Raw genomic sequence first — 12,182 nt, 5'->3', positions numbered from 1 at the left:
CGATTTGTCTGAAGTCTGGATGTGCCAATCTCAATTAAACCTCTGTGGAAAGGCAGACAGGGATAGAGTTTGAAGAGAACAGCAGGCAAGGAAGTGGAAGCAAAGAGCAGAAAACTTTATGATTTCACTTCCTCTGCTTGACTGTACTGCCAATTTTTCTCTGTTAATGAAAACCAGATTAAGTTGCTTGATTTCAAGAGGTCCAGAAGCCACATTGTTTTTTTTTTTTAATTACTTATGCAGTGCACACCAAAAAACAACTGAAAGGTAACAGAAAGCGGACGGAGCGTAATCTGAAGTAATGACAGCGAGGTAAATCTGAATGAACAGCTGTTGCAGCAAAAGAAAAAGTCCAAGATGTGATTCTCCTGAAATATGACAGCCGCCTTAAAAAAATAAGGCTTTAAACTTTTTTTGTTGTCATGCACATCTGATAAATAATATATAATATATTACAAACACATGATACATATACATACAGTTTCTCTTAAGGTAATTCAGATTTGAAATGCATAAATGAACATTAAATATCATCATCTAATCCTTGTCCTCTCTAAGATTTAAGCTGTTTTTTCATCCTTTTATTCAGATTAAACTTGTTAGAGAATAAAACAGAACTATTATGTATTTGAAAATCAATTTGAAATTAATATAAAAACTGAGATTTTGACAAAGTTAACACATTAAACAAGGAACAAAGAAAGTGAAGTCTATTCTTTTCAACTTGTCCAAAAAACCCTGTGACTGTTCTTCTAGTTTTTCAAACTTTTATTGTTTTCATCATATTATTTCCATATTGAGTTGCAGGTTTCAGTCAAAATCAGTTTGCAGCTTCTGTGCAGACTTTGTGCAAGACTGATCACGACCATCTAGCCTGACCGCCACTAAGACGTCATCCTGTGCTGTAAAGTTCTGGAAAAACACTGACCCCAAGAATCCATTTGCTCCTTTGGAAGAAAGGAAAAATAGAAAAGGGGGACAGAGGCAAATAAAAAGATGGGGTCATAGCAAACTCTGAACTAGAAACGCAATGTGGAAAACTTTTCAATCTAAGCACTGCATGATGCCTCACTTTTGTCAGTTTTCAAAAGCAGGCGTCATGTTTTATCAGCTTTACTAAACTCTGTTTTACCACTATGCCTCGATAAAATGTTATCCCAATCATCCATTGAGCTTTTAAGTCTTGTAACTTTGTAAAATCTACATTTTTATTTATAAAACTATCTTTAAAACACTATATCAAAAACATTCCAGCAGGTTGTGAGTATATAATTCACACCTGGCCACTGACTTTAAGGAACTTGGAATAAAAAATCTTTTCAACTGCTGTTTTAGGTGAAGCACGGCAATAAAGTGGTACCAAATCTGGTTACTGAGCCATGGTGCTAATTGGGTCATGCAGTCACCGCCAAGGATTTAACGAGCCAATCATGCAGCTTTGGGTTGTGGTCTTTTGAGACTTTAAGGATAACATGTTGGGCCCAGTTGCACAGACGACTGGCACCATTGGCACTTTGCCTCCTGACAGTTTCCCTTTGAGAGGAAAACTCCTTCTAGGGTTCATGGTGGTTGATGTTGAATGAAACCCTGAAACTGAGTTAGAATGGAAAACAAATATGGTTACCAAGACCACTGGAATACCCATATCTGGCTTTTAGTCCAAAATAAGCTTTGGATGGCCTGAGATGAATCTCAAATACATATCGGATGTTCTCCGGGGTTTTTTGATGGTTACTGTGGTTGATGCTGAAGCAATGAATATTCTAAAGATGCACTTAGTGGCTGAGTCCTTTAAATGAGAGCAGGGAAGGATAGAGCCCTAATGACAGAGGAAAGGATGATGCTGCACCGACAACCATAAGAAACCCTGACACCCTGCGCTGATGAGCATCTGCACGCCAGACCTGCTTTCTAAAAACAAAAAACAAAAGACTGGAATGGATATTGTGTGAAGGGATCCAATGAAGAAAAGCCGGAGCACAAAACATACAGCTAATCATGGCAATGCCACTCAACTTTACACAAAGGCCCTCCATTCCTGCTGCCCGTTCAGAGCCTGCTGTCATTTATTGGCCTTACATAGCAGCAGTGGATTCAGTCGGCTGATTTAACCCCCTCCCTGGAAACCACATCACAGGGGCTTCACATCTTCAAAGCACCCTCACACATTTGTATAGAAAGCCAAGTTGTGAACAGGGACAGTTGTGTGTGCAGGTGCTGTAAATGTGCAATCATGGACTCCTCTGGCCTGTGTAAATACTGAAAGCTACTAAGTGGTTTTACTTTCAAGTAATATTTTTTGTTGTACTCAATATATTTCAAAGTTTCCTGTATGAATTTAAAAACATTTCAAGAACCGTTCCAAGAATAAATACATCTAAAAAAAAAGATTTTGTAGAATAACAAGTGTTTACTGCAGCACCTGTGGGGATTTGGCTTAACTGAAAAACGCAATTTTGACAAGCAAACAAACAGGTTTCAAACGGTAAGTGTGTTATTTTTATACCCAGAAAAAAAATGTTCCCTGGTTTAAAATGCGTGAAACAACAAGACAGGTTGTTGACTGAAAGCAGGAAATCACCTTATCTAGATTATGCCAACAAACATTTTCCCTTTACGCATTACCTAACGCTGAAACTGACAATTCCCAGCTATCGCAGTCCTTACATTTTTCCCCACATTCTCATGTTAGGCTCAGAGTAAAATGGTTTCTATTTAGGACTTGCATGCAACCACAAATTACAGCAGAAACATTTTTCTTGAGAGGCTCAATTAATAAAACATTATCTAGGTCGGATTTTGTTGGAGAACAATACACAATATATCATCTTACAGCCATGTGTGAAACAGATTTCTGGCCAGGACATGTGTGCTCAACAGTTCTTGCTTCAGTTATTGTGTGTGAGTGTGTCTGTGTGAGTGTGTTGCCACTGTGAAAAAAGCAGTATCAATCCAGGTATGCACACCTGTGTCTATTCTCAACCAAAACATGGAGGCCTCACCTGTGGAGCTCTGATGAGGAAGAACTGTTGCTAAATTGTCCAAAGAGACGTACTGAATGTATTTTTCCTTCACTTGTTCAGAACTAGTACTAAATATCTAATACTTAATGGGGGAATTGGACTTATTTCATGCATAAAAATTAAATAAAAGCCATGTTTATACTTTATGCCATTAAAATCTATGGTTTCAATTTTTCTGAATCTGCAAAAATACAACTTTTGTTTTTGGTTTTGTGCTTCTTTAAAAGGGTTTATTATCTTTAACTACAAAATTACCTTCCAAACTGGTTATTAATTAACTATCTTGTGATTTCAACATCACAAAACACGTGCATATGTTTTTTTTTTTTGTTTTTTTTTAATATTTGTTATGTATATCTACCAACACCAAACTGGTAATATAAACTGAGAAATAATATTAAAATGTTGAACAATATTTTTGAATCTTAACAGTTAAAAACATGGAAAAAATAACAACTTGCTGGTATGTATAAGTAACCTTTGAGAATTTACAAGGAATGTCACGAATAATAAACATAACACAGAGAATAGCAGTGACTGCCCTTAACTACCATAGATTTAGATTTAAATTTAAAGAACAGAATAAAGCAAAAGACATCAGTGGGTGGTTAAAGCCCAACTGCTGTTTATAAAAAAGACCTTTTAAGTGGTCAGAGGCAAATAAAAGTCTTTTAGAAGCTAAATATATACTGCTTTGTGCACTCTAAAATCTACTTGTGTTTTATTTTTTTACTTACATAAATTAGGATAAAGCTCAAGAAACAAATGGCTTCCATATGAACTCATCTGATTTGCTAAGTAGTAATTGTACTTTTAATGCAGAATCTTTTATCTCAGCATCTGCAGTCTGTTTCTCATCCCTCAAATCAAAGCACATTTAGACAACATCTGGCTGGGAGCTGAAGACACTGATGTGGTGGCTCTTCGCTGAAGATGCACCAGCATGAGAGGTTTGGGTTTTTTGACTCCAGGTGTGATCCACATGTGAGCACGAGGACTAAAGAGTCCCACAGCAGCCTGCTCAGTAATGAGGCCTCTGCTCATGAAAAACACACACTTGAAACCCAAAAAAAGCTGTACTGTTGCCAGCTGGCATCAAATGTTGCTTCTTTCCTCAAAGGGGAAAAAAAGAAAATCCACAGCATCCCTTGAGTAAACACAAAGCAGCCTGTTGATTGGCTAAACTACCGTAACTCCTTCAAATTTGAAATCTCTTCTTTCAAATCCCATTCAGCTGTGTCACCAGCTTTCATAAAGCCATTCCTGTTTATACCCACACACAAATGCTATTTCAACATCACGCCACCCCTTTTGCAAACTTCTTATAAAAAAAACCTGCACATTGCAGAGTCATAAAAAGTGAACAAGCCACTGTTTCGCTGCATGCCCACAGTAAACTCCTGTCACCTTATTAAAAGAATAGCCCGTTTCCAGTTTTGCCAGCTTCTCTAAAACTGTGAGTGGCAGTAGGCGGCCAGTTAAGCAAGGAGGTGAGATGGAAAGAGAGAAAGGCCAGGGGAAAAACAAGAGGGGTGCAACATCTGGGCTGAGTTAACCACGGGCTATTACCAGGTCCTGAACCCAGCAGGATCTGATGGGGAAATATACGGCATGACGTCCTGGGTAAGTTAGTGACTGGGAAAGATGGTGAGCATTCACAATAAAAAAAAAAGAAAAAAAAAAGGCAAACCACAGGGCAGGAAGAGACACAAGAAAACACATGTGCGCTTATTTTTGAAGCAACAACTCGGGAAAACTGATCTGAGGAAGGTGAACGACAATCCCCGAATGTATGTATTTTGATGCAGCGTAACCGACACTGCAACATCTGGCTATGCTTTGGTCAAAGCAATTCCTATCATCTTGGAACAAGGTCAAAACCTAAAGATAAGATTAGTCCAAATGATCTCTTGTAGCTGTTATAACGAAAGTAAAAACTAATTTTTTAACACATGGAAAATGAGTGTTATGTTCACCTATGAGTTAAACTACACTCTTTCTGTTTACTTTTTGTAAGAAAAACAGACGCTGCACACGCATTCAGCAGTAAAAAAAAATGGTAGTGTTTACCATTTCAGGAGAGACACCCCACTAAATGCCTGTAAGCAGCTTTCTTTCCTCAATAAAACTTACTCGCTGTTAGCTATCAAGACAAAAAGTTTTTGGCTCTGCTGTCAGTGAAACGATGCAGTTTGTGAGGCTAGAGTGCTGACGGAGCTTTTGACAGATTCTTGGAGAAATGTCAGACTTTCGTTTCCCATTTCTGAGCGTCGACTTTGTGTATCTTTGCGGTGTCCGTAGAAAACATTCTGCGAGATCCAAACAAGTCTCATTTTGCGGGAAGTATCATTATTTCATTGTTGGGCAAGGGCAGAGCTCGAGTGTGGAGGAATTATTTGCTTATACTGCAGAATGCTGAGCATTTTTGAAACTGGGGAAAGAAAAATATGATGTCCATTTTTGAAATAGTTTTCTTCTATAAATCTAAAAGCTTAAATGGATAACATGACAATATTCTAAATGTCACCAAGAAAACTTTTAAAACCTCATCATTAAAAATCCACTCCAATCATCTTTTGATCTATTCTAAGAGTGTCCCCCAGTGGTCTTTTAATTATAATTATGCATTTTTTATCCAAAATTGAAAAAAACGGTGTCATTTTCTTGGACATAGTTTCTGCAGAGCGGCAGAAGTTCATCAGAAATTGCCTCTGAGTTGTGGGTGGGATCGTTAGCGTGGTGCATCTCCCACCCCACTTCCCCTCACCCATCAGTTTACACTTTCTCCTGCTAGCTTACAGCCCCTCAACCTAACATTAGCGGTGCAACAAAATGGTGAGCAATATTGGAGCTATCCAGCTGTACAGTTCTGAGCCAAATGCCAGTTTGGACGAGGAAACAAAGATGTACATGTAGACTAGAATGTAGATTTGTCATTCTGCCTCACGTCTGCTATATAAAACTCACCAAAATCAGTCAAGTATATAGAAAAGAAAATCATATTTCCAAGCCAGAAATCTATCTTTTTGTTTTGTCTCCTTTTCTGTTTCCAGAGAAGGACAAGGGCATCAAAATAAAACGTATCTCATCTTTCTGAATGTTTCTCCTTCCTGTCTGTTCTATGGGTTGGAATCTGTAGTACAAACAGAACTGTTCTGCAGCAAAGACTTTCATTGTGCTTTGTGCCAGAGTCCATACAAAATCCCAGCTCCCCATCCCTGCTAGCTGTTTAATTCTCCCTGTAAAGAGAAACCTGAGTATTAACATTCCCAACTCCCCCAAAAAACAGATTATTTCAAAGATATATTTAGGGATAAAGATACAAATGTAGTTTAGGATGATTGAGACTGGAGACACACACCTACCAGGGGGCTGAGGCTGTAATTTCTGTCATGGTTTGAAAGATGGTACAGAGCTAAAACCACCATGCTTTTGCTTGGCTCTACCTCATCAAGTCCAAACCCATTCCCGCCAGTGGTCCTCTCTAATTTCACCCTGAGCAGCACAAGCTCCAGCTGAAAAAGAGGAATCTGGCCCAGAGTCCAGCAATCTATTCCTTTTTTCCAGTCTCTCTGCTTTTCCAGGGACTGCAGATCGACAGCTCTCCGGCTGATAGTGGTCAAAAACTATGAGGGGTATTTTCAGCACTGTAATTTAAAACACATATGGTAAACTCGCACACAAGCACACTTACAGAACCGCACACTCAGCAAATATACGGTACATGGTTCCAAAGACGCGAGGGGGGGGAGGAAAAAAGGAGACTCAGATGCCCGCAAAACGGCACGTGTCCCATTAGGAGCAGCTTCCTACAGGGCAGTTTGAGTGCAGAGTCTGAGCAGTCAGGGTGGAGGCCTAAGGGATGTTAGGCCAGGGAGTGTGCGACCAAGAATAGCAAAGAAAAAAACACAGTTAAGGTTAAGTTTAGAACTTGATGATTCACCACTTTACCATTCTTAAAGCATGTGCATTTTATACTCGGACAAGGGAAAAAACTGTGATTTTATCTTCGTCTACAAATTTTTAAGGTCCTTTGTCACAATAGCATGCCAAACTGGGGATCCAGCAATTGTTCAAACATTTATTTTATAGAATCTTTTGCTGAAAAAGGGAAACAAAGCGAGCTTTTGTTCTTCTACAACCCGAAGAAGTGCAATATGTTTGACTAAATAAGCCTCAAAATTAGATAATTGAGCAGTTCTTTGACCCCATTTGTTTATTTTGGCTAGAGTGGCCTTTCCCATTAGATCTAGGAGAGAGATCAAATATAAAGAGTAGAAAATGCAATAAACTAAGATGTTTTAGGTTTTCCAAACCACAAATGCAATGCTGTGTAATAATCAGATTTGTGGTGTTAAAGACCCACTTTGATAAAAATAGTGTTTTCTGAGTTTTACAGTGCTCTTGTGGCATTTTTGTCATGATGAAGGACATTTATAAAGAAAATTAGGCTCAAAATAACAATTCTGAGTATGCTTTATTTAAATCCTTGTGAATCAGGAGCAGATGAAAAAATGCTGTTCGGAAAAAAATACTGTAGTTGTTATGTAGAAAGTACAATGGGCGGGCCACAAGCTCCCTGCTCCGCTCCGTTCCAATGCTTCCACTTGTAGACGAGTAGATCCATACACATCTTTGTTTATCATGGCCGAGGGAGCATCTGGCTCAAAACTGTAAGCTGGATAGTCCAAAATTGCTCCAGTTGTTGCACCGGTAATGTTAGGTTTGGGCTGTGAGAGGCTGCAAGCTAGCAGGAGAGCATGTTAACAGATGTGTGACGGGAATTGGGGACCGGGGTTGCTCCGCGCCAACAGTCCCACCCACGACTCAGAGGCGAATTTCTAATGATATGCTGCCACTCTGCAGAAAGTATGTCCTAGACCAGGAAATGACACAGGTTTTTTTTCTTTTTTCTTTTAGTTAAAAACAGCATCATTATAATTAAATGACCACTGGGAATGCTTTTGACAGAGCTCAAAAGATGACCTAAGTGGGACTTTAAAACGTAAAGATGTTAAGGATTCACCCCCTGCTTGCTGTGAAGCAGCCCTCAAAAAACGGGGTGCTGAGAAGAGTTGAGGGATGTTGTCAGGCAACAGAGACAGCTGCACATCTGAAGCTGTCGGGGCGAGGCTTTGCCCACTCGGAGGCCTCTAAACCAAAGCCTCTTGAAGCTGGACCTTGTGCATTACAGGGAACGAGAGGGGAAGAAAGGCAAAGAGCACCAAACCAAATGCCAACACAGCCCTTTAATAACTTTGATCTGTGGCTCTGCTCAGCGAGGTTTGGGGTGTAAAAGTCATGTGCTGGGCTCGGGAGTACAGACGGGTCACTGCATTTGCACAGCTTGATGCTCTCCGTGGCAACAAGGCCCAAGGCATTCATTAGACAGATGGAGGAAAAGGCAAAAAGAGAACACTAAGAAAGTTTGAAGACTAAAAAGTGGCCAAGTTTGCTAGTGGCCCAGCACCCTAAAGTATTTATTTTTGTTAACACATGAATCATAGACAGTTTGATATTGATTATAATGAGTTTTTTTGGGAACTTTAACAACAATTTAGGCTCAAAAATATCACAAGGAAAGGAAAAAGAAAGATAAAAGTCCTGCAAAAACATGCTGATCAAGTATACATTCACTCCCTATTAAAAGGCTATATTCTTGGTAAAGGTTATGTTAGCGTGTCTGTGTGCTGCAGGGACAGAAACATTTGCATTTATATTTTGAGCATGTCCTAGTTCATTCAAAATAGGCTGCAGCAATATTTTAACATGGTGAAGACAAAACAAAAGTTCAACTTTTTGTTTGCTTTCCAAGAAGTGGCAGCTTAAAGTTTTAAATTAAAATTTCTTTTTTCGATTGCCCAGGAAAAAGGGGAAGAAAATGCAAATATGAAGAGCTACCTTCATCCAGAAAACTCCATTTGTTGATAAAGAGTAAGAAAATTGTCAGAACACACGTAAGTGGCGCTCTGCCTGTTTCAATGCGGATTGTTCTCATACTAGTCAGAAAGACGTCTACGTCTTGTACAGGAGGTGCTGCGTTTTAAGAAAAATTTGGCTGATCAGTCGTTGACTTAAGATGCAGTAAAGTGCAAGAATGGACGTATCTTTGTGTCTTTTCTCTACAAGCTACTTGAGGTTGCAATACCTACTTTGGTGCAATAAACCCTATTTTCATAAAAACAACTGCCACTACTGCATGCATTTTATTTCAGCACTGCTAAAAATCTGGAACAAGATCTTAACATGTTTTTTAGTTTATACTATATATCAAATGACATTGTAATCCACCTAATAATGTCAAGATCCTATAAATCCGTACAACACAACCAAGTGGAGGCAGATGGTACATCTTCAAACACAGTTGGGTTGACCTCATTTTATAGCTCTACTTGTTGATGTCATTGTCCTTAGTCCCCATTTTAAAAGTATAAAGAGAAGCAGTTTTATTGACAGAAATACATCCACTTCCAATGTGATTGCTAATAAAAAGCTGCTTTAATGTTAAAGACCCACTCTGATCAAAATTGTGTTTTTAACATGTTCTTTTGCCATTTTTCTGATGATGGAGGACATAAATGAAGAAAATTAAGAGGAAAAGTGGGGTTGCAACCATCCCGCCCACAACTCCATTTCTAATGAACTACTGCCACTCTTTATTTTAGGCTAAAAACAGCATAGTTATAACTAAATGACCACTGGGAAAACTTAAAAATAGCTCAAAACATGACCGGAGTGCGTCTTTAATTCATAACTGTTGACCCTGACATAAAGCCTTTTTGGAATTCTTTTTTTTTTTTCTCAACCTTAAATGAAACTATGGCGACCATACATACATGCTTGTTTAATGAAGTTAAAGCGTCAAAGATGGTCATTTGTCAAAAGATGTAACAAACCCGTACATGTGAAATAAATATAGTCTACATTTTGTTGGTAATCACCTTTCATTCGAAAGCTCTCTGCACCTCAGATTTTATCATAACATGCTATTAAACGTTTTCTAACCGTATCAGGAACTCCTGGTTGCACCTTTACTGTAGATGCAAGAGTCAAAACGTGCACAACCCCATAAGGCACATAAAAGTGCTCCGTTTCCCTGCTGTACCAGTTGAGATGCCTTCCAGCTATTTCTGCCATGGGATATTCATTCCACTGTGGCATGTAGTGTTTTTGCAGGATTCCTCATATTTACAAACCAGAGAGGCCATGAGGCAGGCTGAGCATCCCAGTAATTAAAGCACCCTGGGAGGTCTGCCACTGAAATGTGTGAGAATATTTGCTCTCGAGAAAAGCAGCCTCTCATGGCACCCTCTGTGCCCCTCCTTCATCTTCCCTTAACAAACTAATGCCCAACCACTCCACTTCCTCATTGCTGCAGGTTCAGATGCAGCCCTATAAGCTCAGATCTGGTGGGTCATTGGTGAGAGATCTGCATTAAAAAAAAATAAAAAAAAGTGGTGTGAGTGGTGGAGTTCACAGCAGATTAGTGTGGGATGGGTACCGTGGGAAGTGGAGAGTAGAGAGCAACACATTCATAAATCAATACGTGATGAGTCACCCGGAGTGGCCAGCGGTGAACTTTCAGGGTTACTGTCAACATGTTTATTACATACAGCGTGGAAAAAAGATGAACTCATAGCAAACGGCAAGAATGGTCAAGGACATGTGTATTTATCATACCAAATGTACCAAATATAAATGTACAGTTAGTGATGGTACTTTTTTCTTTAAAAAAAAAAAAAAAAAAAGAGTCAAAAAAGGTGGGAAAATAAAGGCATTTACCTCTTGATATATTAGTATTTTCACACTTGACATTTTTAGATTCATGTGAACTCAACCAGAATGTCAAAAGTAAATTTGTTGATGCAGATTATCTGATAGGGTGAGTAACAGACTTTCACTCTCAAAAACTCAAATGTATGTATATTGAGTTAAAAAAAAAGTATTTTTAATAAGTCCTTGGATTTTCATTTATTACATGTAATAAATTTTTTAGATTTTAATTTTAATCAAAGCTTTCTAGCCACATGTATTTATTCATCCATACAGAAGCTCCTGAAGCTTTTTAAACACATTTTAGTAAATTATGTTTTTTTAGACTTTTTAATCAGAAAAACATGATTGCAAGCTTTTTTTAAATTGTTCAAATGTGTTAAAAACAAATTATTGTATTTATTTATTAATTTCAAAGTTTTAACAATTCTTTATTCATCAAAAAAGATTGTCAATCAGTTAGACATTAGCTGGTTTGGTATAAATACATAAAGTCTTAGCCTTTTCTGATTGGCCCAAACCAAGATAGAAACCAAAAATAAAAATGTCACCTCTTCCTCAAAGCAGTTAAGATCATTTTTTAATGCAATGCTGATATTTATTATGGAGGACTCACCTGCACAGGTGTCAGCTGGGCTCGGGGATCAAACACCCGCAACATCTTGTCCTGGCAATGCACCAGAAAGGAAACATTTTAAAACTTTGTACAGTTATGCATCTTTATTTACCTTTTATATTTATTATATAACTTTATTATATAGCTTAATTAGGCATACCTGTCCAACTGCTTGTTAGCACAAATTTCTAATCAGTCAATCACATGGCAGCAAGTTCATGCATTTAGGCGTGTGTCACGGTTTTGGTTTCTTTGCTTTTGTATTCTAGTTGTTCTTTGTTCTTTGATGCTTTGAGTTAACTTCCTGTTTTATTTTGTAGGATTTCCTGTTTTGTGTTGGTTTCGAGTTTTGCCTTTTCCCCACCTGTCCTGATTGTGTTCACCTGTGTCTCGTCTTGTCTGTGTGTATTTAAGTCTCGTCTTTCCCTTCCTCCTGTCCTGCTCCATAGTTTGTTATTATGCTCTTCCCCTGTTTCGAGTGTTACGAGTGTTTCAAGTTTTGAGTTTTGGTTTGCCTGCTTAAGGAGTGGTTTTTGGTTTGTAGTTTTGTCACTTTATCAAACATCTCTTCACCTGGAACCTTCTGCCTCCTCCTCCTCTCTGCGCCTGGGTACTTGCTCAACCCCCATTCGCAACAGCGGGTAGACATGGTCAAGACAATTTGCTGCAAACCGGGAATCAGAATGGGAAAGAAAAGTGACTGAAGTGACTTTGAACGTGGCATGGTTGTTGGTGCCAGACGGGCTGGTCTAAATACATCAGAAACTGCT

General features: G+C 38.6%; 1 protein-coding gene across 2 annotated transcripts in view; it reads right to left on the bottom strand.

The window, feature by feature from the left end:
- Positions 1 to 12,182, bottom strand: part of LOC101155031 (mitochondrial import inner membrane translocase subunit TIM16) — an 87,378-nt gene that overhangs the window by 66,650 nt on the left and 8,546 nt on the right. For both annotated transcript variants that reach the window (XM_011478177.3, XM_023957547.1), the window contains exon 7: positions 11,413 to 11,463. In XM_011478177.3, coding sequence (XP_011476479.1) covers positions 11,413 to 11,463 — 51 coding nt within the window. The remainder of the gene's footprint in view (positions 1 to 11,412; positions 11,464 to 12,182) is intronic.

The sequence above is a fragment of the Oryzias latipes genome, chromosome 8, assembly GCF_002234675.1.
Source record: "Oryzias latipes chromosome 8, ASM223467v1".
NCBI classification, from domain to species: Eukaryota; Metazoa; Chordata; class Actinopteri; order Beloniformes; family Adrianichthyidae; genus Oryzias; species Oryzias latipes.
This window is presented reverse-complemented; position numbering and strand designations above follow the sequence as displayed.